General features: G+C 37.6%; 1 protein-coding gene and 1 long non-coding RNA gene across 2 annotated transcripts; one reads left to right on the forward strand and one right to left on the reverse strand.

Moving 5' to 3' along the window:
* Nucleotides 1-1,374: 1,374 nt before the first annotated feature.
* On the reverse strand, nucleotides 1,375-11,818 carry LOC132273990 (F-box protein CPR1-like). Its single transcript, XM_059775125.1, has 2 exons — nucleotides 10,541-11,818; nucleotides 1,375-1,640 (listed from the first exon to the last, which is right to left on the reverse strand). Exons 1-2 carry the CDS (start codon nucleotides 10,852-10,854, stop codon nucleotides 1,601-1,603), a joined length of 354 nt encoding a protein of 117 aa, XP_059631108.1. The 5' UTR covers nucleotides 10,855-11,818; the 3' UTR covers nucleotides 1,375-1,600.
* LOC132273991 (uncharacterized) lies at nucleotides 8,792-10,154 on the forward strand. The gene is made up of 2 exons (XR_009470313.1): nucleotides 8,792-9,085; nucleotides 9,942-10,154. It is a non-coding gene; the product is annotated as an uncharacterized LOC132273991 (long non-coding RNA).
* Nucleotides 11,819-26,609: the final 14,791 nt, after the last annotated feature.

Below are 26,609 nucleotides of genomic sequence, written 5' to 3' on the forward strand. Positions count from 1 at the left end.
ACAAGTGCTTCACAACTAAATCAATACAACTAAATCAATTATATAATACAAAACAGTGAGTGTACCAATTTATAAAGAAGAAAATAACTTCATGACAGAAGCTAAATTGGAAAATGCTTTAAAAACTAGTGGAAATAGTACCTACATAAGAGTAAAGTTATATTTTGTAGGATACAAACAATATACATTACATGCATATATTGATACTAGTGTAGATTTTTGAAATGCAAAAACAAGAGCTTTACCATGCCATATGAATTATAGAAGGAACAGGATGTATCTATTATAGGATTAATGCTGGAGGAACTTGAATTAGATATTGTAGGAGGCAACGAATGTGCAAGTAAAAATAAATATTGAAAAGTTTACAACACCAAAATTATGGGAAACTAGTTATAATAATAATTATGATGGACCATACTTTATATTAGGAAATAATTTTCTTAAACTCTACCATTACCTTTTATATAATATTTAGATGATATTGTTCTTACTGAGCGCAAACACAATTAAATGATGCAACATATTAAAAGTTAGCATACCTTGTCCATGTTATTGGAGCTGGAGAAAGTTACTGCAACTTCGAACTGTAGTTCAGGCTCTTGTCAAGCTAGGAATTGGCAATGGTTCAAATGCCAATTTCGGGTTCGACAAATGGTCACATCTTGGTCCCCTTCACCTCAGAATCTCCAATCATCAGCTTCTCAGCTCACCATTTGATAGCAAAACCAAGCTGTCCAATTTCATTTCTGGTTCTTCTTGGACTTTTCCGTGCTAGTATCACCGCTCTCATCCCTTAACTCACAGACACAAACCTCCTCTCAATCCCCGGCCCTCACAGACATGATAAGTTCCTTTGGATACCATCTCCATCAGGTGATTTCTCCATAGCCCAAAACTTAAAATTCCTTTCTCAACACATACCATCACAACCATGGCCACACATGGTCTGGTCTTCGCCTTCCATTCCCAAGCATTCCTTTATCCTTTGGCTAACTATTCAGTCGAGGTCTGCCACATTGGACGGTAAATGTACATCCTTCCTAAACTCACCAAACATTTGCCCACTGTGTAACCTCCTCCTACCAGAATCACACAACCACAGCTTTTTTCAATTCTCATTCACAGCACCCATTTGGGCATTTATTCAAACACGTTGTTGCAGTAACTTTCAATGACAATGAGGATGGTCTTGTGTGTTAGGGAAAATCTTCCCATAGTTTAGAAAAATACAAAGCCAGTAACGTCAACTTATTCATACACAATGATTCAAAACAATGAAACAATAATATCAATGAATAATGAAATAACAATACTTTCATTAAACTCAATAATACTGATATTGAACAACATGAATATAACGATGAGCAAAAATTTGAACAAACTTAATAAGCTGCCATATATGAATAAAGATGGAAATATGCAACAACATAAGGTTCCAACTCTTAAAACTATAGTAAATATAGCTTTCAACGGACAAATATGATTAAATCTTTTTAACTACTACATAACTTGACTTCACAAAAAAAAGGCCCATAATACATTATGAAAAACATCCTTTCCACCTTCTCGCTTCAAATTAGTTTCTTCTTCCAGTTGCTTAAAGCACCAGCTTGAACCCCTTTGACAGGAAGTCAAATCTAAGAGAATCAAAATAGAGCACATAAGGTTTAAGATGACATCAATATACAGAAACAAAGGCAATAAAATTCTCAGCTCTAGGTAAATTTACTGCTAGAGGATAAGAAGTCAATACAACCTTTAGCAGTTGCAAGCTAATAAATTATACTAACTATAGTCATTTAAGATCCACATATATTAAAGAGAACTCTAGTTAAAGGGAAAACCTAGTGCACCATACTCCTGCCATTGCAAGGTCTGGGGAGGGTCACATGAATGCATCCCTTATCGGAGAGGCTGCTTCCGAATTTTGAACCCAATAGATCAACCTTACCTGTAAAGTTTTTGACTTATCTATATATATAATTAGTATAATGACTTTTCAACTGTGGGGCCCACCTGAGATATAAGGGTCATTACAGACCCATTTAATTCCAATTTGCTTTCTCTCTCGGGCAGCTTAAATCTCTCTCTCTCGCTGCTTCTGTTTTTTTTCTTTTCTTTTTTCTTTTTCAACTTCAATCCTTGATTTCTCTCTCAATTCTTGGCGGATTTAGGTGTCGTTTGAGGCAAAACGACGAGCTCTACGTGCTAGTACCAGAAATTCCAGCTTTTGGTCCTCTTTGGGAGCTCGAATTTAAGGACCCATTTTAAGGGTTTTGTGCAATCTTGAGGTAGGGGCCCTTAACTCATGATGTTCTTGCTCTTTTGTGAATTATACCTCCTAAATTGTTAAAAAGCATGCTTATTTTTGAATTAATTGTATCAAAGATGATGTAAGTGTTATATGTGAGGTTATGATTAAATGTGTTACTTGAGTTGTATGAGAACATGTTTATTTGACTAATTTCCTTGTCTGATAAATTGATTTACCATGCTTATATTGTTGTAAAACTTGCTAGAATGATATGGGATGGCATGTGTAATTTTCCTAGAGTACTTGTAATGTATGCACAATTGTATAATGTGAAAGCCTTCACTTCCATGGCATTAAGAACATGATGTACATGCATACAATGAGACATGATTGGGAAGATTGTTTTGGAAATGAAAATAGGGAGTTTTGGGGAAAAGTATTTTGATGAAAGTGTTTTTGGAAAACCCGGTCGCCGCGAGGGTACCAAAGGGCCGGAGTGTTAATATGGCCTAGAGGGGACTAGGGAGTCGCCCTAGCGTGGTTGAGCTAGCTGGGCCCCATAATGACGCCGCGGGGTTACCAAGGGTCAGGGACACTAGCCAATCCTCCTCTCGTGTCGCTGCGGGGTCACCAAAGGGCGGGTTATATTAACAGTCTGAAAGTGATGGATTTTAAATGTGAAAACGGGGAGCGACATCAGGATGCATTCGCATTTCATGGCATTGCATTGTTTGTACTTGAGTTTGATTGGAATGTTGTATTATCCCGATATTGTATGATCCACATTCCCATTGACCTATTCTATGTTTGGATTCACAGGGACACAAGATGCGTGTCTCAAGTGTCACCTACTGAGCATATAGCTCACCCTGCATACTTATTATTTTTTTCAGGTCATGGCAAAGAAACGGCGGATGACAATCCTCCGTAAACTTGAAAGTTGTTAGAAGGTTGTTTGCTATTTTGTATTTTGACCATTCTATGTATATTCATAGTTGTGGAAATGTAACTAAGTTAGTATTCATGGCCTTGTAATTTAAGAACGAACTTATCTTTTGTTTAATGTAAATGAAACTAATGGAATCATGGTATATATTTCCATGTAATTGTATCATGTAACGTTGTAAGACATGGACTTCAAATATTAATCTTGTATTTTGGGACTATAATTATGATAATTTAGATTATTTGGTGTGTGGATGTTCCACCATGAAAGGAACTATGTTAAGGTATAATGAACGGATGAATGGGATGCTAGATGATTTTATGTGTTTTGTGTATTGGGACAGGTTGTTGAAGGCCCATTTTTAGGGGAGGTTATGCCGAATTTTTTTTAAATTTTGGCATCAGCTAAGGTCGTTACAAATTTGGTATCAGAGCGATGGTTCGAATACCATTAGGACGACGGGTAGAGGCTTGCCTAGGGTTGTCTGAGAAGTCATTTGCATTGTTATTTCCTTGTTTGGAAAAGTGTTTTGCTATGTGAAAAAGCATGCTTAACTGCTTACTTGCTTACGTGCTTATGTGTTTATATGCTTACATTAATGTGTTCATTGCATAGTATTACATGCTAAATGTTTGTACAGTATGTTTTTGCGTTGGGTTGTTCACGGTTGGACCTTAGTGTTATCGTTATTGAATTGTTTCCTTTGTTTTATAGAACGATGTCACGGCGTGAGGAAATCAGGGAAGTTGGCCTTAGACCGACTAGGGGTGATGTTGGTGAGAGCTCCAGCTCCAATCCGGAGGAGCTAAATGATGAGGACACACTTCTTAGGGACTTGATTCCCCCGAGAGCTGTCCCCACAAGGGGGGATAATGTTGAAGCACCCGTAGAAGTGGGTGAAGGTTCTGTGGCACTGGAGTTTAATCGTTTGTTGCAAAATGTCGTGAGGGCAACGATTGCTGCTCAGTCGCAGTCGGCACCACAACTTACAGTTCAAGTTGAGGAGACGCCAGCTCAGAAGCGTCTTAAGATTATTAAGGAGTTTTCTCAGCTGATGCCGGTTATGTTTGAGGGCGGTGCGGATCCAATGATAGCAAATGACTACATGGAGCAAGTTGAAACTCAATTGACTTCTATGGATGTGACAGAGGATCATTTGAAGATCATCCTAGCTACTTATAAGTTTGCTAAGGATGCTAAATTATGGTAGAAGTCGGTTACGAGCCGATACAAGGTGGAAGAGATGAGTTAGGACAAGTTCAAGGAATTGTTTTATAAAAAGTACTTTCCGCTTTCCAAAAGATGGGAGTTACAAGACCAGTTTCATAACCTTATCCAAGGGAGCATGTCAGTGGCAGAATATGAAAAAAAGTTCACTTCACTTTCTCGCTTTGCTCCATAAATGGTGAGAGATGAAGTTAACAAGACTCGGAAGTTTGTTTCTGGTCTTAATGATCGGATGAGGCCGTTGATCACGGCACAGTTCATTAAGGTTTACTCTGAAGCAGTGGAAAGGGCTTTGATGCTGGAAGCTGATAATAAAGAGAAGGATGCAAGAAGAGAGCAGTTGAAGCAAAAGAGGGGTGCAGGGCCATCTTCAGAAGGATCTTCTTGGAAAAGGAACAGGGGCAGTCCATCTCAGTTTCAGGGACAACAATCTGCACGATCTGCTCCTACCACTCCGTTGCCAGTTGGGTCTGATAGGAATGCAGTTGTTTGCTTTCAATGTCAGCAGCCTGGGCATTACAAGTCCAGTTGTCCTATGAGATTGACTTCAGTTTCTTCAGCTCTGAAGGCTTGTTATAGGTGTGGCCAGCAGGGCCATTTGATTCGGGACTGTCCGAGTCAGGGAGCAGGCACCACTAGTGGCAGAGGGTCACGGCAAAGGCCGTTACAGTCGCCTACGGTTCAATCAGGTTTTAGACCACCGCCGCCACCACCACAGCCTGCCTTATCTTCTCAGGGTTCACGACCAGCTAGGAGGGATACTCCTACTGTGTCAGCACAACAGTCTAGTGTTCAGATTAGTAGTTCACAGGCACAGGCACCGCAGGGGCGTGTCTTTGCCCTTGCACCAACTGATGCATCTCCTGGATCTTCAGTTCTTCGAGGTATATTTCCAGTGTTTGGTTCTTGGGCCCGTGTTTTGTTTGATTCTGGTGCATCTCATTCTTTCATTTCATCATCATTTGCACTTGCATCGGGGTTAGAGGTCAGTTTTATGGATCAGGCGTTATGTGTTGATACGCCAGTTGGAGTTTCAGTGTCTTTGAGCCGAGTCATGAGGGATTGTTCCATTGTGATAGCCGAGCGGACTTTTGTGTTTGACCTTATCCTCCTAGAAATGACTAGCTTTGATGTCATTCTCGGGATGGATTGGTTAGCTTCTTTTCATGCCACGATCGACTGTTTCAGAGGAAGGGTTACAGGTTGTACTCCCGAGGGAGACTGTTTCTTTTTCGTGGGAGATCGGAGTGATTCCCACATTTCATCGTTTTATGGAATTCGTGGACGGAGTCGTGATGATTACTTTTTGGCTACCCTTATAGCCGAAGAGGATGATGTTGTGGAAGAATATTATCCTGCAGTTGTTCGTGATTTTCTGGATGTGTTTCCGGAGGATTTGACAGAGTTGCCTCCACACCGAGAAGTGGAGTTCTCTATTGAGTTAATGCCAGGTACCGCGCCGATTTCTATGGCACCGTATCGTATGGCACCAATTGAATTGGAGGAATTAAAAAGACAGCTTGATAATTTGAGGATGAAAGGTTTCATCCGACCGAGTGTGTCACCATGGGGCGCACCAGTCTTGTTTGCTAAGAAGAAAGATGGTTCTTTGAGGTTGTGCATCGATTATCGGAAGTTGAATCGCGCCACCATCAAGAACAAGTATCCTTTGCCAAGGATAGATGATTTATTTGATCAGTTGAGAGGAGCCAGTTGTTTCTCCAAGATTGACTTGAGGTCTGGCTATTATCAGTTGCAGGTTAGGGATGAGGATATCCCGAAGACAGCATTCCGTACACGGTATGGACACTATGAGTTCCTTGTTATGCCTTTTGGCTTAACTAATGCTCCAGCGGCATTCATGGACTTAATGAACCGCGTCTTTCACGATTACTTGGACCAGTTTGTGGTAGTTTTCGTGGATGACATTCTTGTGTATTCACGATCTCGGGAGGAACACAAGATCCATTTAAGTATTGTTTTACAGATTTTGCGGGAGCACCGGTTGTATGCCAAATATGAGAAATGTGAGTTTTGGCTACATGAGGTGAAGTTTTTGGGACATGTTGTTTCAGAAGGTGGAGTGTCAGTTGATCCATCAAAGATTGAAGCTGTTTTGAATTGGGAGCAACCCAAGAATGTGTTTGAGATCCATAGTTTTCTTGGTCTAGCGGGTTACTACCGGAGATTTGTGAAAGATTTCTCCCGTTTGGCAGCGTCTATGACCCGTTTAACCCGGAAAGGGATTAAGTTTGCATGGAATGAAGCCTGTGAGTCATCTTTCCAGGAATTGAAGACAAGATTGACTACGGCTCCGATGTTAGTGATACCTGAGCGTGGCTTGGGTTATGTGATCTATTGTGATGCTTCACGTGATGGTTTAGGGTGTGTGTTGATGCAGGATGGTAGAGTAGTGGCTTATGGGTCTCGACAGTTGAAGACTCACGAGTACAACTACCCTACTCATGATTTGGAGTTGGCGGCAATTGTGTTTGCTTTGAAGTGTTGGAGACACTACTTGTATGGTGAGAGATTCGAGGTGTACTCAGATCATAAAAGTCTCAAGTACCTTTTCTCCCAAAAGGACTTGAACAATAGACAGAGAAGATAGGTTGAATTCTTGGAAGATTATAATTTTGACTTGCAGTATCATCCGGGCAAGGCAAATGTGGTAGCAGATGCCTTAAGCCGAAAATCTCGTGGAACTTTGGCCTGTCTAGTTATTCGGAAGTGGAAGATGCTTAAGGATTTGGCAGAGATGGAATTGTATTGTTTTGATGATGATGTTGACAGCGAGCCGGCATTCTTGTTTAATCTTATGACTCAGCCTACTCTTGTTGTACGAGTGATTGAGTCACAGAGACAGGACCCGGATTTAGATGCCATTCACGCTTTGATCTCCAGTGGTGAGACAGTGAAAGATTGGGCCTTGTATGCAGATGGGGGTCTACGGTTCAGGGGTTTGTTGGTGGTTCCTACTGTTTGTCGTGAGGACGTCTTACGGGAGTTTCACACTTCCCGCTTTGCAGTTCATCCAGGTGGTACCAAGATGTATCACAATTTGAGACGTCAGTATTGGTGGAACGGGATGAAAAAAGATGTTGCACAGTTTGTGGCTAGATGCCTTACCTGTCAGCAGGTGAAGGCCGAGCATCAGAGACCAGCCGGTTTGTTGCAACCATTACCTGTAGCGCAATGGAAATGGGAGCATATTGCTATAGATTTTGTGACAGGTCTTCCAAGGTCACGAAGGGGCAATGAGTCCGTATGGGTCATCATTGACAGATTGACTAAGACGGCTCACTTTTTGCCTATTAAGGCAACAGATGATGCAGAGAAGCTTGGTGTTCTTTATGTGAAGGAGATTGTAAGGTTGCATGGAGTTCCAGTAACCATTGTTTCAGATAGGGATGCTAAGTTCACTTCGAAGTTTTGGGAAGGACTTCAAGCAGCGTTTGGCTCAGCATTGCACCTGAGTACGGCATTCCATCTACAGACTGACGGTCAGTTGGAGCGTACTATCCAGATTTTAGAGGATATGCTTCGGGCATGTGTGCTTGACTTGGGTGGTAGTTGGGAGGATCACCTTCCACTTATTGAATTTGCCTACAACAACAATTATCAGGCGAGCATTCAGATGGCTCCATTTGAGGCGTTGTATGGTAGACCTTGTAGGTCTCCTGTTTGTTGGACTGAGGTAGGTGAGACAGCCACCTTAGGACCTGACATTGTACTCGAGACTACTGAGAAGATTAAGTTGATAAGACAGAGGTTACTTACAGCTCAGAGCCGACAGAAGAGTTATGCGGATAAGCGGAGACGGTCGTTATCCTTTGAGGTGGGAGACCACATTTTTCTTCGGGTTTCTCCACGGAAGGGATTGATGAGATTTGGGAAAAGTGGCAAGTTGTCGCCACGATTTATTGAACCGTTTGAGATTTTGGACCGTGTAGGAGAGGTTGCCTACAGACTTGCTTTGCCACCACAGTTGGATAGGGTCCACAATGTTTTCCATGTATCGATGTTACGGAAGTACGAGCCAGATCCATCTCACATTTTGAGTTGGGTTGATGTAGACATTGATGAGGATGTTTCCTACGAGGAAGGACCAGTTCAGATTCTTGACACACAACAAAAGGTGTTGAGGAACAAGACGATACCAATGGTGAAAGTCCTTTGGAGACACTACGGAGTCGAGGAGGCTACTTGGGAGCTCGAATAGGAGGTTCGCTCCAAGTATCCAGAGTTGTTTTCTTCTCCAGGTATGTCTTGATTACGGGGACGAAATCTTTTAAAATTGGGGAGAATGTAAAGTTTTTGACTTATCTATATATATAATTAGTATAATGACTTTTCAACTGTGGGGCCCACCTGAGATATAAGGGTCATTACAGACCCATTTAATTCCAATTTGCTTTCTCTCTCGGGCAGCTTAAATCTCTCTCTCTCGCTGCTTCTGTTTTTTTTCTTTTCTTTTTTCTTTTTCAACTTCAATCCTTGATTTCTCTCTCAATTCTTAGCGGATTTAGGTGCCGTTTGAGGCAAAACGACGAGCACGACGAGCTCTACGTGCTAGTACCAGAAATTCCAGCTTTTGGTCCTCTTTGGGAGCTCGAATTTAAGGACCCATTTTAAGGGTTTTGTGCAATCTTGAGGTAGGGGCCCTTAACTCATGATGTTCTTGCTCTTTTGTGAATTATACCTCCTAAATTGTTAAAAAGCATGCTTATTTTTGAATTAATTGTATCAAAGATGATGTAAGTGTTATATGTGAGGTTATGATTAAATGTGTTACTTGAGTTGTATGAGAACATGTTTATTTGACTAATTTCCTTGTCTGATAAATTGATTTACCATGCTTATATTGTTATAAAACTTGCTAGAATGATATGGGATGGCATGTGTAATTTTCCTAGAGTACTTGTAATGTATGCACAATTGTATAATGTGAAAGCCTTCACTTCCATGGCATTAAGAACATAATGTACATGCATACCATGAGACATGATTGGGAAGATTGTTTTTGAAATGAAAATAGGGAGTTTTGGGGAAAAGTATTTTGATAAAAGTGTTTTTGGAAAACCCGGTCGCCGCGGGGGTACCAAAGGGCCGGAGTGTTAATATAGCCTAGAGGGGACTAGGGAGTCGCCCTAGCGTGGTTGAGCTAGCTGGGCCCCATATTGACGCCGCGGGGTTACCAAGGATCAGGGACACTAGCCAATCCTCCTCTCGTGTCGCTGCGGGGTCACCAAAGGGCGGGTTATATTAACAGTTTGAAAGTGATGGATTTTAAATGTGAAAACGGGGAGCGACATCGGCATGCATTCGCATTTCATGGCATTGCATTGTTTGTACTTGAGTTTGATTGGAATGTTGTATTATCCCGATATTGTATGATCCCCATTCCCATTGACCTATTCTATGTTTGGATTCACGGGGACACAAGATGCGTGTCTTAAGTGTCACCTACTGAGCATATAGCTCACCCTGCATACTTATTATTTTTTTCAGGTCATGGCAAAGAAACGGCGGATGACAATCCTCCGCAAACTTGAAAGTTGTTAGAAGGTTGTTTGCTATTTTGTATTTTGACCATTCTATGTATATTCATAGTTGTGGAAATGTAACTAAGTTAGTATTCATGGCCTTATAATTTAAGAACGAACTTATCTTTTGTTTAATGTAAATGAAACTAATGGAATCATGGTATATATTTCCATGTAATTGTATCATGTAACGTTGTAAGACATGGACTTCAAATATTAATCTTGTATTTTGGGACTGTAATTATGATAATTTAGATTATTTGGTGTGTGGATGTTCCACCATGAAAGGAACTATGTTAAGGTATAATGAACGGATAAATGGGATGCTAGATGATTTTATGTGTTTTGTGTATTGGGACAGGTTGTTGAAGGCCCATTTTTAGGGGAGGTTATGCCGAATTTTTTTTAAATTTTGGCATCAGCTAGGATCGTTACATTACCATTGTGCCAAATTTCTATAACTAACATGTCATTTAAAGGGTCTAAATTTCTATAACTAACAATGCCAAGTAAGATAATATACGCAGAGCAAAAAGAGCACAAAAAGATTAATTTGGGGGTTACCTTCCCTTTCTATCCTTCTTTTGTGCTTGCTGATTGTTTTCATCACATCCACCATCATGGAGAGGAACTAGACTTCCCAAACAAACATCAGCTTCAAATGAACTTGGCACAACATGAATCCAAACATCATTCTTGACTGTTTGGCTTTTCAAGTCGAACCAGAGAAGTCTTGCATTGTCACAGGCGAGAAGTACTTCCCCACCACTCTTTGAATACGCTAGAGGCCTCACAAAATCATAAAACCTAGTAAATAAACTCAGCAGCTCAACAGATAACACTTTAGTCCAAGATTCGTTTACTCCATACTCTTTCATCACCCCTATATCAACTCGGCCTCTAGCATTAGCATAATTGCAAATTACACAAAGGCATCTCCTAACACCCTCACATTCCTACAAAAATCTTTATCCAAATAATCAGGCACTCGCACTAACCTATACTCCTCAACCCCAAGATCAAAAGCAGCAATCAAACCGGCCGTGTCCGATTTGGGTTTACGAGTCACAACCCAGTGCAAAACCCCATTAACAACCACAGCATTCAGTGACAAGTGTCGGAGGGAATAAGGAAAATCTTGGATCGTTCGCCATCAATTTGATTTCGAACTCTAAACCTTAACTTCAGAATCAATTGAACCATCATTTCTGCTATAAAACTGTACCAATCTCACCATAAACAGAATCCAATCGGGTCGAAGGGTTCCACAGCATAATGTGTTGCTGTGTGTAATAGGAACAGAACAAACCGTTGCAAGAGCCCAATTCTTGAGGTGCTTTCAACTTCAAGGGGTGGTCAAGCTTTATAACACGATCGAACGAGTCGAAATCCATAACGATCTCTAAGTATGACGCTGAGATTGGCGTTGATTTCGATGGATAGATTCAGATGCGATTTGATGAAATGTGCACTGTCGATCAGAGCACGCCATGGTTTGGATACGCACCTGAACCTCAGAAGGGGTTTCATATGTCGGCGGTTACTTCCACCGGAAGCTCTGACGTCTTTCGCTGCCTTTTTAGGGTTTGTATAGAAAAGACGAACAAATCGCATAAGGGTTTAAGGTGTAAGATTTAGCCCCCTTCTGGCTTTCTTTTTTTACTTCCATTTTCAGTTTCCTCAAATCAATTTGTGGAGGTACGATCTCTCTCTCAGATTTCTCTCTCTCTCTCATCTCAAGAGGGGTTTTACCGGTAAATTTTTTTTTAAGTTAACCCGGTCGGTGTGAGGAAGGCACCAACTTTTATGTTTTGTTTGGTTGGAGAAAAGGGTCAAGGGGGGAATGGATGAGGAGGAATGAATAAATATTTTTGTGTTTGGTTGGAAGAGAGGGAAAAAATAAGGAGGGATGAATTTATCGGCCCACTTTTGGGGGAAGACAAGAGAAAAAGAAGGCATAACTATATATAAATTTGTAATTTATAATATTAACCTTTTCAAAAAATTTGAAATAAATATCTACTTTTTATAATTTTATATAAAAGAGTGTATTAGTAAAAATAATATAAGAACTTTCATTCCCTTCCTTCCAACCAAACAAGAAAAAAAATATCACTCAATTTATCCTTTCTATTATCCATTCCATTCAACTAAATAAAAAATGAGAAAGATACATCCCTTTCCTAGGAATATCTCATTCATCCTTCCCCCTATCTATTCCATTCATTTTTTCATCACTCCAACCAAACAAAGCATGAGGCTATGTTTGGTACGATGGGTTTGAAGGGGGAGGATAAGATTAGTTATGAAGGAAAGGGAAGAGAAGGGAAGGATAATTTTAATCCTCCATTGTGTTTGGTTAGTTAATAAAGGAAAAGAAAGGGAAAAATAATAATTATGTTTGGAAAAAGAATATATATTCTCCTATATCAGTAGCTTGGCCACAATAAAAGGAAAGAAATTTTTCTTTCTTGAACAAAGGTCAATCAAAAAAGAATTAGACGATCCAGATCCAGCTGTAGAAACCTTCGTTCTTGAAGGTTCCGATCTAGGGCAAATCATTTCAGCCTCCCCAATCTCTGCCTCCATCTTTATTATCGTTCTCAACTCCCTCTCTCTCTCTCTCTCTCTCTCTACAAGATTCAGAAGTTCAAAACCCAAACTCATATATTTCAGTTTATATTTCTGTCTGCAAGAATCAAAAATTCAAAACGCATATCCATATATCAGATTGTTCAGAAAATCAAAACCAATATCTTCCAAGTTTCCATCGCCGCTGTTCCAGTTTGGGTTCACCATCGCCGCTGTTCCAGTTCGGGTTTGCCATTCCCAGCTGTTGCTCACCGTCTCTCCATTCTTTCTGCAACGGTTAACTTGTATGTATATTGTTTTGAGGGTAAAATTGGCATCACAAATATTACATCAACCGGCCTTCCATTTCTTCCCATTTTTGGGAGGTTAAACAAATCAGTGTAGAAGGCTATACATAACCCTCCAAACCCTTCTCTCTCCTTCCCTTTCCTTCCACCCATTTTACCCAAAAACAGGTTTTTAGTCACTCTCCATCACCTTCCCTTTCCTTTCCTCCCATTTTCACTCTACCAAACTGAGCCTTAGAGTCTCTAACAACTCGACTAATCCTGAGGATTCAGAAGGGCGCCTCCCTACCCGGGTCAGATAAGTCACTACAAAAACAACAGATATTAGCCACATAAAAACACCTAGTGAAATTCAAATGTATGTAAGACATTTTGGTTTTCAAAAATTCTATTTTATTTTTTATATTTTTTGGAATGAATATTTATGTAATTAGATATGGTTACTTAACAGAAAATTAATGTCCATCTCGCTGCAACTGTTGGTTGATAGCTCAAGATATTTTGCAATTTGGCCTTGAAAATACTATAATACTAATTTAGTTTAAAAACGAAAAGTCGAAAAAAAAAAAAAAAAAAAAAATCAATGTATTTAAAACCAAACAAAATCGAATTGCATGCTTTGTTGCAGGTCTTTTTGAATAAATTCGGAATTGATTCTCTCCAACGATTCCTATATTTAATCTAACCGAAACAGATATGAAAGCACACATTAGCATTTTGTTTGGATTAAATTAGGTATAAAATTAAAGCATAGTGGGTGATATGATACATTTTTGATCGTTTGATCCAGATTTGGAGATGCACGGAGAGACAAATAATTGGAGAGGATCCAAATCTGAATAATTGAGTCACATGAGTTTTTTTTTTTTCCTTAATTTTTAATTTTCAATTTTTATTTTTAAGGGTGAACTATATTACATCTCTTTTTTTTTATTTGTGTTTTGCATTAAATTATCTTCTTAATTTTTTTGTCAAAAAGATTTCCCTCAATTAGTCAAGGGGGTGATTTAGAAAACGGACTTTACCTGAAAGGGAATTGAAATAGAAATTGACTTAAATACTTATTAGGTTGATTTGAAAAAGGGGTGACTTAAAAAACGGACTTTAGCTTAAAGAGAATTGAAATAGAAATTGACTTAAATATCCATTAAACGTATTTGATAATCTACTTTGTGAGTGTGTCTTATATGTGTGTGTGTATATATATATATATATTTTACATAACCTCATTTTTAGAAATTAACACTTCTATTTATTATTATTATTTTTAATCTGATAACATTTTAGAAAACACCGATGAAGTATGCTTATAATGCATATCAAATCCCTTGCGTGTAAAAAATACCCCTAAAGTTTTAATCGGTGCAAATAAGTCCCTCTGACAAATTTAAATTCTAAATTGACTAAATTACCCTTGCTGAACCATTTTATAAAAAATATAAAAGTAAATAATATTCGGTTAAGATGGATGTGAATAAATCTTATAGCCATTCTTTTGCTGTTGTTAGTTGTTACACGAAAATATGGGAAAAAGAATATGCAATTTTACATATTCATTATCATTTAACCATAAAAGGAAATGAAGATAATTAAAATTCAAACAGAACAATAGAAAATCAAATGATATTTTGATATTCCTGAATTCGGAAAATATTTAGATATCAAGGAAATCAATTCAAAATTTGAAAATGTCGTTGGTCAGAAAGTTCGATGATTTTATTTTTATAAGTAAAAATATATTAGAAAGCATTGAAAAAAGAAACATATCCGGAATACTACACAAAAGCCTAAGCCAAGAGGGGTCCTAGGAACGAAAATCCACTGATTAGAGAAATCCTATCTCATTTTGTTCTACATAATTCCAAGCTCTAAAAAATTTATTTTTGATTGGTTCTTGAGAAAAACTTGTTAAAATTTTAAAATTAACCCAACATTATTTAAATTTTTATATAATTATACCTAGGGATAGTTTTTTTTTTTTTTTTTTTTTTTTTTTTTTTTTTTTCGAACGGTTAAACAATGTATGTGTGTATGCGCAAATGCCATCGTAATCCAACAGTTGGGTTGCTCTCCATTGTCGTAGGGAGTCCCGTTTCGAGTATTCGCTCCCCTAAATTCGAATCTAACATTCTTGCTTTGAAAAAAAATAAATAAATAAAAAATATGCATATAGAAGAACTAACAAGGCCCAAGGAGGTAAACAAAAAAAACCAAAACAGCAAATTGAAGTACAACAAGCCCAAACATTCGGCCACACAGAGAAGCACAATATTAACCTTGAGGTCCCCAGCCCAAACAGTTAGATACTACAAACATTGACAGATCAACATGCAAGTCTTATTCAATTTATATTGACCAAAATGCCACATGAAAAATAAGACCTTTTTGTCAACATAAATTATAAAATATGACTTTTTTTTTTTCTTCTTCTTTTTTCGCTATTATACTAGTAAATTACAAGATCTGATCCAAAAAATTATTCCAATAAGCATGCCATTTTGATTAAAAATAGCAAATAAAAAATATATATATCTCAAAAAGTGGTTGTGTGATGGGGATTCCCATAATGGGTTCACACTATTCAATATCCAACCACTTTAATGCCTCACTTGGTTATAAGCCCATGTTACTAGGCTCGGCGATATTGAAAGGCAATACTGCATATTATTAATTACTAAATTATATTATAATTGACAGATGTGGGACTGAGTGTTAGAGGTTTTGCCCCACTAATCCACAAAACTCGTGCAAAGCAACTACCCCACACAGATCGGGTAAGGTTCGAATTATATTCGCGATCGTGGCCGCAAAGTAATTACTCGCACATAAAAAGAATCGAACTTACCTAATAGAAATCAAACTTAAAGCCTAAATCTTCGCGAGACGGATTAAAAAAAAAAAATTGACATTTGGTCATTATAAATGTTAAAATAGGGTTTTTTTTTTATTTTATATTTTATATATATATATTTTTGTGCATGCTCAAATTGATGGAGTTAACAATATGATAAGTTCTAAGCGTGATGGAAATCATCTGATTAAAGGAGCGGTATTAGTATTAACAAAAGTTTTGTAGGTAATTTATGAGTCATTAATTAGTCATAGTCATCATGCTCAATTGATTATTGATAAAGTTGGTCCTGCTACACATAGTATTAAGTATGTTCATTGGTTGTAATTCATATATATGATTATTGTTTATTCCAAATAGTTTATAAAATATGCTAAACAACCCACCAAGTAATGTCACACCATGTTTTTCCAACAAAACATGCATTCTGTGATCAACAACTGCAATCCTACAATTCAGTCAATAAGTACATTTTCTACAAGTTTCTTAGAATTTTAAATTAGTCCAAAAAGTTACCATAACAGGTATGTTTGGTTTAATTTTTTTTTTTTTTTTTTTTAAAAAAATTCCAGATTTCTAAACAGAAAACGGAATTTTGCAGCCTTGCAACAATGACAATTATCTTCAAATTAGAAAGTATGGCACTTTTCTAGAAGTGTGGTGGTGTCACATGTTTGATCAAGACATGCGCGAGACACTTATTTAACGTGGCAGGGATACGTTTGTGACATTTTCAGGGCACAACAAAAAATTTTGCAATTATTATTATTATTATTTTAAAAGGGTTCTAATACATTTTTTAAAATATATGAGTTAACTAGGAAAGTAATATAAGGTTTGAAAAACAAAAACAAAACCCATCCAACTTTAAGCTCCAAATTAATAATTAAATTCATAATAATGCGAATCAAGTTAAAAAAATATCAATTTTTTTATTTTTATTTATTTTATTTTTTATTTTTGTATGAATGATGTATTATAGGAGTATTATTATTTTCAGATGTATCATTGTTGAATCGTATTCTATTTTTTGTAAAATAGTTTTACTATTATGTTTGTATCAAGTTATACCCATGTATTTGGGTAGGTGATTGACTAATATTGTTTTGGGTAAATTATATAGACCTCCTTTGTTGTTTGCTACAATTATAGAGACTTTGCTGATATCATGTACTAAATTAAGTAAAATACCCATAATACCTTTATCCCTACCATTTGTTGGTTCTGATAGCTTTCATGGTTAGGTCTTTGAGGAATCAATTGCATAAAATGGCCTTTTATGTAATTATCTCTCAAAAGGCCTTTTATATGTATTTTCAAATATAAATTTCTGGAGAAATTTTTTTTGATCTATACATATACATACACATGCGTGTGCGCGCGCGCGCACATATATATATATATATATATATATATATATATATATGCAAATTTGTATCAAATCAAAGTCTTAACTTTCTAAGTCTGCTAGAGGATTGTAGATTTTTGTTTGCAATCTTTATATATATATATATATATACACAAAGATGGAGAAAATAGAGATGATGGTGGTGGCAGCAATGGTGATGGCGCCCATGGTGGTTGGTGGTGGTGGTGGCCGACCATACCCAACAGTTTGAGATTCTTTTTTTATGTATACTATACTATACTATTATATATATATATATATATAAACACACTAGGGTACATTAGTAATTTATCATAGAAAGTTGAGAGCATATCAATAAATTAGACAAGTCCGTTATATATATATATAAACATACTAAGGTACTTTAGTAATTTATCATAGAAAGTTGAGGGCATATCAATAAATTAGACAAGTTCTGTAATGTTTCCAATTTTCGTCATTTTTCATTTTCTAAAATTTCGAGGGTATTTTCGTCTTTTCTCGTTTTACGTGCCGGACACCGTGAAGTGTGCCGGGTGTGTTTGAGAGTTGATTGAGGCATTTTTTTTTTAGTTCAGGACTCCTAGAAATGCAATGATGATCATTTTTGCATTTTTTCATTTTTCGGACCGGACGGTTCCGTGTGGGACCCGCTACAGGAATAGTTGCATACGGGAGTTTCGTTTGGGTCCAGCTGCACCTCATTTTATTTTATTTTGTGTGTTATATGTGGTTGTGAATTATTAAGTGTGTATGTATGTATATATATATATACCTTTATGGTGGAAATTTAAAAGAAAATAAAAATATCTTTGGTGGTGGGACCCACCACCTCTTTTAAAGGCCAAGAGGCTATTTAGGCCTTCCATTTTCTCTTCCCCTCTCCCGAAGATTCTATCTCTCTCTCCTTTCTCTTTTTATTTTCTTTTTTCACAAACTTAAATCATTGATTTCTCTCTTGTCTTTTGGAGATTTTTGCTGCCGTTTGCGGCAAGTTAGAGAGCGTGTCGAGATCTTCGATTTGATCGGAGCCAAGTTCCGTTTGGTGCACCTTGAACTTTTGAAATTAGGGCTAAGAATTGGGCAATTTTTGGGGCTTTTCTCTCATTTGAGGTAGAGATGTCATAATCCACAAAAACTCTTTGATTTTTGTGAATTTTCTCTATAATTGAATATATAGCATGCTTAATTGTGATTAACTCTTGAAAAATCATTATATTGTTGTCAATGATTTGTATATCTATGTGAAATTCTATGTGTAGATGATATATGTGTAAGTGGTTTGTGGATTTGTTGTGAGAAGCATAGTTATGTGGATTTGTTTTTATATATTTGTGCTTAACATGCTAGATTTTTATTTACTTAGAAGTATGATATGTTGTTTGTGTTATTGTAAAGCATGTTAGGTGGTTAAGCTTAAATTAAAAGCATGATAATGAATATTTACATTGCATGAAATGACATGATACATTCATACATAAGCATTGGGAAGAAATGGGAAAATAATTTGAAAATGATTTTGGGAAAAAAGTTTTTGACGAAATGTTTGCGAAAACCTGGTCGCTTAGGAGTTGCCTAGGGACCGTGGGGTTAATGTGACCTAGAGGGAACTAGGGAGACTGTCCTAGCGTGGTTGAGTTAATTAGGCCCCAAATGACGCCCTGGAGTTGCCTTGTGGTCAGGGACAGTTAGCCAATCCTTCTCTCATGCCGCCATGGAGCTACCATGGGATGGGTTGCATTAACGGTTTGGAAATGATGACGGAAAAGGTTTTAGAAATGGGGAGCGACATTGCATTCCAAAGCACGGCATGATTCGTTTATGACTTAGATTATTGTTGTTGATGTTATGGTTATATTTTTCCCGAAAATAGCATGATCTCGGTTATTTTTCCTATTCATTGTTTAGATTCACGGGGTCACAAGAGGTGTGTTTTAGGCACCTTCTACTGAGCTTTATGCGCACCCCTTTATTATTAACATTTTTCAGGTCATGTCGAAGAAGTGGCAGACGACGATCCACCACCAGCTTAGTCGGGTTGACAAACTTGGACTCTTTTGTGCTTAATGTGTATATTAACCCTTTTGTTGTAAATAATATTAGGGAACATTTTGTATCACCTACATGGTTGGAAATGGTCTTAAGACCATTCATTTGTATTTTGTGGTCTTATTATGATTTCAATATTCATGTAAAGCCTTAAGGCCATATTTTTTATGTATGACGGATTTGCTTAATTTTAATGGTAAATTGGACCCATGTATAGCCTTATTTGATTTCATTATTACCTAATTGTGTTAGTTTTATCATCAAATGGAAGATTTGGGACAGGTTTGAGCTTTGAGTAAGGTCACCGAGGGACCAAAGTAGTGCTAAAGTGCATAAGATCACAATTTTAGGCTGTTTGGGGCAATTTTGAGGTTCTGGGCATCTTGAACGGGTTCAGCCCCATTGAACTGGTTCAAGGGGGAATCTTTGGTTCAAGAATGGGCACACTGCCCATCTTGAATCGGTTTAGCCCCACTAAACCGGTTCAAGTCCCCCAGTGCACTAATTTGTCTTTTTCAGTTGACAGTTTGGAACGTTTGACTTCGGACGATCATAACTTCTTCGTTCCGAACCCGAATAGGGTCATTCTTGAGTCCATTTTCAAGGATTTTGAGTTAGCTTTCCAATGGGACCAACCTAATCCTCAAATTCCATTCATGTAGAGAGTTATGGTCATTTTAGTAGAACAATGTCGGATTTCCCTTGAACCGAGTAAGAACGCTTTTGGGAAATTATATCCGGTGACAGTAGAACCTTACCGAACATTATGGAATGTCTAGAATAATTATTTTAAACTTCATTTGACTAGTTTAAGGTCTTATTACCCCCTCACAATGTAAAATGATCATTTTACCCCTAGTGTGTCCTCGGGTTTGGTGAAGAACCTGGTTAGCAATCCGGACCCCCAGTTTGGGTCGTTACAAGTCCGTTATACTACGTTTGGTGTGCAGGAATAGAATGGAATAGAATGCCCATTCCAACCATTTCTTTGTTTGGAATGCAACTTAAAGTGGGAATGGCCATTTCAATCGAATGAAAATCCATTCCTGAGAATGAAAATCCATTTCACAACTAAACCTATGGAATAACCATTCCATTCCTAAGTAATTTATTTTAAAAAATCAACTTCTCAAAACACCCTCATATTCTAAATCCAAAAACCACCATTACCTTCCACGACAATCATCTCCGCCTTTCACTACCACCACCACTACCACTGCCTTCCACCACCACCGACTTTCACCATCGCCCACCACTTTCCATCACCACCACCTCCACTGCCTTTCACCACTGCTACCACCACCGTTTGCCTCAACCACCACCGTCACCTTTCACCACTACTATCGCCATCACCTTCCACTGCTACCACTGTCATTGCCTTTCACCACCTTTCACCACCACCGCCATAATCATTGCTTTTTACCACTACCACCACCTTCCACCACCACTACTATTATCGCCTTTCACTACCACCACCACCTTCCACCACCGCCACAGCCACAGCCCTACACTACCACCGCCGCCGCCTTCCACAACCACCAACGCAGCCGCCATCGCCTTCTACCACCTTCCATCACCACCTTCCATCGCCGCAGCCTCCACCTTCCCCAACCACCAACGCAGCTGCCATTGCCTTCTACCACCTTCCACCACCGCCACCGCCACCACCTTTCACCACCACCACCGCCACCGCCACCACTACCACCACTGCCACCGTCTTCCACCACCACCACCACCGCCACTTCCTTTGCCTTTCACCACCACCATCGTCGCTACTTCCACTGCCTTCCACCACCACCATAGTCACACCACTATCTCCTTCCACCACAACCATCACACTACTGCCACCGCCTTTCACCAACACCACTGCCACCTTCCACCACCACTACTGCCACTAATTTCCACCATTGTCACCGCCACCGCCTTCCAACACCACCACCTACACTACTACCGCTTTTCGCCATCCACCACCGCCACTACCACCATTTATTTTTAAAAAATTATTAGAGAATATCATTTTGTTAATTTAATTTAATTTATTTGTTACTAAAAGGGATATTTTGGAGAATTCAATTAGAAATTTATTCCATTCTAAATTTTAAATTGGTCCAACCAAACACTAGAATTGTTATTATCATTCCATTCCTACACATTTCATATTTACAACCAAACAATAGAATGAAAATGACCATTCTATTTCATTCCCATTCTCATTCCATTTCCACTTATATTCCATTCCATTCCTGCACACCAAACGTAGTATTAGTTCAATTGATTGTCTGTCACTAAGAAGGAAGGTTTGTGTAGATTAGTTTAATTTTTAAGGAATGTCCGAGTAATTTTTAAAAGCATAAAGAAGGCTCCTGAAATTATGATAAGGTTTAAGTACAAAAAACACCCCTCAAGTATGCATATAATGCATATCATACCCCTCCCGCGCAAAAAACATCCTTCAAGTTTCAATTTGGTGCAATTAGATCCCCCTTACACATTTAAAACTTAAATTGACCAAAATACCCTTACTAAAGCATTTTATTAAATATATAAAAATAATTTTTTTTTGTAAAAAGACCAAAAAAGGACACATTAAAGCAGTGACGTCGTTTTGCAAGCAGCACACCCGTTTTTATTAAAACTTTAAATCATTCCATTTTCCGTTCATTTGCATCGTCACTGCCTCGTGTTCTTGAGAGAGCGACCACAAACTATAATACCCCTAATTTTAAAAGGATAGTCTCGGCATTTTAATTATTATTTTATTGTATTTTGTGTGACTAGTTGTCTTATTTGTTAATTGTTTAATTGTTTTAATTACTTATTTGATTTAAATTGTTTACTTATGTGTTTAATTGATTTGTTCATTGGTTAATTGTTTTAATTACTTATTTGATTTAATTGTTTAAATTATGTGTTTAAATTGCATGTATTTGGATTATTTGGATTAATTTAGGAATTATTAATTTTAATAAAAAAAATAAGTTAACTAAGTGTAATCTGTGTGTGTAGCTGACATGGATTAAATTTTGGTTACACTATGGGCCGACTAGAAGTTTACAATTAGGGCTCTGGCTCTAATTAAACAAGGATTAGGGTTTAGTGTTTTAAGCCTATAAATATAGTTAGCACGTTGGTTTAGGGTTTTGGGGAAAAACAGAGTGTTAGCTTATAAAACAGAGGGTTGAGAACGGAAGCACTGTAAGGGCTGTCAAGGAGGAAACCGGAGAGGACCAAGGAAGGGTTGTGGTGGACTATCCTGGAGCACTAGGAGGCTTTACAGTAGTTCGTGTTGCCGGAACAGTGGACACGACACCGGGATTTCATAATTGAAGTTACAGGCAAGTTATTTTCTTCCTCTTTCCCGTTGGCTCGTGTTATGTGCACCTAGATAGTCTCTAGGGTTTAATTAATTATTAATTGAGTTTTACATGTATAAGATATGCTATATTGATGATCTGTATGTGTTGTAATTCACTCTGGTTCAGTTCGTGTTTGTTTGAGTTCCAGTGTTGTTCTTTAAGCATGCTAAACTAGTATTGTTGAAATTACTGTAACTGCTTTTAACCACTGTAAACAACCCATGGGGATGCTACTGGGATTAGATAAGACTCCTAAGTTTAGTATTGAAGAGGAACAGAGAGGTTGGAATGGCCGGAGATAGAGCAGAAGGGCTGAAACGGAGTGCATCGGAGCATGAGGCTCTCAGAGGAGGTAAGAGCCAGCTCCCACACATGTAGAGCTGGCTCAAGGTCCTTGGAGTCGGCTCTAGGCTTAATAGAGCCTGCACCCAAAGTCATGGAGCAGGCTCTCTCTCAAATTTGGTTTCTGATGGTTTTTTTGACGCACTGTTTTGAATTGTGCGAGGCTTTAACTGTTCTGATGGTTTTGGGTCTTCACAAAGGACTTAAGAAGATGATTTTGGGTATCATTAAGACCTTAAATTAATTAAAATTCAATTCTAAATACTTGGGACAAACAGTATCAAATTAGCATAATTGTGTTAGACTATTGCCGGATGGAAGAGATTAATTGCTTAAACTAAATTTTAGCAATTTAATGGGAAACAACATGATTTTAAAACTTGTTCTAAATGCATTATAGGGTTATTGATGTACTGAATTTGATCTATGCATGCTTTGGAGGCTAATTGTTGAAATCTTAATAATTTTCTGCAATTACATGGATTATGGTTTGGATTTCAATTGCGAGAATATTAAATATTTTTCTGCAAATATATGGATAATAGTTTGGACTGTAAATTACTAATTTATTATTTATATATTGTAATTTACATGAATATAGAGGATTGTATGCACCAGTATGGGACGGTGGCATACTAGGGACGGTTTAGCTCAAAACGCTAAGACCTAACCTACCGCATTAAAGGAATGGATTGTAAAATATTGAATCCTATTTGTGTTTAAGTCAGATCAACTGGCTAAGTTGAATGATGTGATACCCCTTGGATCCGAGACATAGGTTGATCAGGCCCAGGCCCAAACCTGAGGGAATTTCAAACAATTAATATTTTAAACCGAACACAGAATACAAATTGAATTAAGAAATAAAATTTAAGTTGAAAGAAACTAAATATAAATCCTTTAAAAATTGAATACTGAAAATCTGACAATCCAAAACTCCATAAGTTTAACAACTCGGGAATCCATCTCTAATGGACCCCTAATAAAAATCCAAGCTGAATTAAAACAACTGAAAGAACATCCTGATATAAGCTATGGAGAGAAATCCTACGTCGTCGGTAGAGTGAGTAGAAACCTCTGCTCAGCACGAACACGTCTAAGTCTGGATCTGTCGTGTACCTGAAAAATAAAAGTGGGTCAGGCCCACGTGTAAGTTCTATACCTACTACAATCCAAACAGAGGCCCGATACGCATGTACACCCTAAACAATTCAACAATAGCTAATAGTCCGTAAATATATATATAGTCACACTAAAGGACTCTCACTGGACTACAGGCCGGTCTTAACCTGAATAGAGGTAACATGCTAAAATGCACACGAAGTGGGCATGTGTACCTAAGCCTAAATAGGGTACACCTCCAACCATCGTATCCAGCTATGCATCCCGATGCATATACGCTCCCTAACCATTGATCATGAGATTCAAGCTCATATCGTGGTACTATAACAATATATTTAAAATCCATCCTGTATCCTAGTAGTGCCGCTTAACTAGTTGTTGCCATGACACTACAATTTAATAGGACTTAACTTTTGGTTAATCCATTCCCAAATCCAAAGTAGGTAGGTTTTGGTATTTTGAATCCAAACCATCCCTAGTATGCCACCGTCCCAAACCGGTGCATACTCCAACCATCCAGCAGTTGATAATACAGATGACTAAAGTAAATATCAACTAAATTCATACATCCAACAATTGATACCAACAGTAGTAATGTAAACATCGATAAGTAGAGTAAAAGTATATACATAAACATGCTCAGTACATACAGTTCCATAAAATCCGGTATACTATTAAGTTTAAATCTTAATAGCGTTCAACAGCCAGCAGTTGATATTACAGATATTAAAGTAAATATCAACTAAGTTCATACCTCCAACAATTGATACTAACTGTAATCATGAAAACATCAAAAACATAATTACAGTATGCATATAGACATACTTAATCTATAGCGTTTCCCCAAAATCCGGTAATGCTAAGTTGGTTTAACTCTTAATATTATTCAACACCAACTCATTCAGAACAATTATAATTCAGATACATGATCATGATATACAGTTAAACATGTTACAATTATATCATTCGTCTCAGAAGATTACTAATTTAGAGAGAGTTAAACATTACTAGCCTTCCAATTTTTAAACACAGTGAAACTGTCTAATTAATTCCTTACGGTCCAAACTATTCTAAGCACATAGACTTACTTAACACCACATTTGGAGCCTTAATATAACCATATACATCAATTAGACCTTTCATATTAAATCCTGAACTTAACTGGAAACTCCAGAATCAACCACTGCATGCAAAAACTGACTAGAAATGAAGAAAAAACCAAAAACTCAGCAAGGAGACGTCTCCAAAAGTGGAGCCGCCTCCTTTAGGCCTTGGAGCCGGCTCCCACACTTGGGAGCCGCCTCCACATCAAAGGGAGCCAGCTCTCTCCCTCTCTGCCTCGTCTCTTCGTCTTCCCTCTTCTTCAGACGCCTTCTGCGACTTCTCTGCCCTATGCTATGGTTCCCAAAAGTTATAACTCCATCCCAGTAGCTTCCCAGTCCATGTTTAAGTCTTTAATACATTCCATGCATAGGTTTAAACAGAGAATTAAACAAGCAAATAACACGTTTTAACAGGTTTTGCAAGCAAGCACATATATTGTGATAATCCAAGTTTTAGTATAAACAGATAACGTTTTTTATTGATTAAATCAATTCTATAATTATTTAGGAATGCAAAGAACACGAAGCCTAAGAGAGAGAGTAAGGATAGAACTTGCCTTACACCGACGTTCGTCTCAAATTTCCGGCGAATCCTTTGTTTGCTCTCTGTTCTTTCCCAGCCGTTTCCAAAACTTTTCTCAGCCTTACTATGTCGTAGTATTCTTCTAAAACCCTAAGCAGACATCCTAGGTGAGTATTTATAGACCACCCCTAAACCTAAGTCCAACTAAACCCTAAACTGAAACGCGGCCCATAGAGAAATCTAGGTTATATTCAATGTCAGCTGTAAACTATAACCCTAATGTATAACTATCTGTGTGCAACCTTCCATACAGTTATGTTAAGATAGAAACTAATTAAATTTAATTAACTAAATTCAATTAAACAAGTTTGTAACCAAAACAATTAAACCAATAATTAAAACAATCAATTATTAATAAATACAATTAAATTCATAATTAAAACAACTAATAAATTAATTAGTCAAATATTCAATTAAACAAAACAATAGTCAATTAAAATAACAAATAAATCAATTAAATTAACACATAAGCACTTCAACAATTAAAAATGCAATTTAAACAATAAAGTAAATACCATTACTATCCTTTTGAAATTAGGGGTATTACAAATGACTTCCTGGATTAATTGGTTATAGTTAAGTCATATCAGCTGAATAAGTTGAGTGATTATCTGGACTGTGTTTTGTATGTCTCCTAAATGAATAATTGAATGACATACTCTGGTTTTGGGACAGACTTTAAATATATGATTATGGTACCACGAGATGAGCTTGAGTCTCAGGCTCGTTGGTTAGGTGTGTATATGTAGTGGATACGTAGCTGGATATAGTAGGTAGGTGTACCCTGTTAGATCTAGGTACTCATGCCCACCTTTGGGTGCATTTTCGCATGTTGTCTTCTATTCAAGTTGAGACCCTTATTATAGTCCAGTGAATGTCCTTTAGTGTGGATATAATTATGTATGGACTAAATAGCTATTGTGAGGTATTTAGGGTGTATCTGCGTATCGGGTCACTGTAT

This window comes from Cornus florida, unplaced genomic scaffold, assembly GCF_030987335.1.
Source record: "Cornus florida cultivar Cherokee Brave unplaced genomic scaffold, ASM3098733v1 CherokeeBrave_3.0.0_Hap2_Chr09, whole genome shotgun sequence".
NCBI lineage: Eukaryota > Viridiplantae > Streptophyta > Magnoliopsida > Cornales > Cornaceae > Cornus > Cornus florida.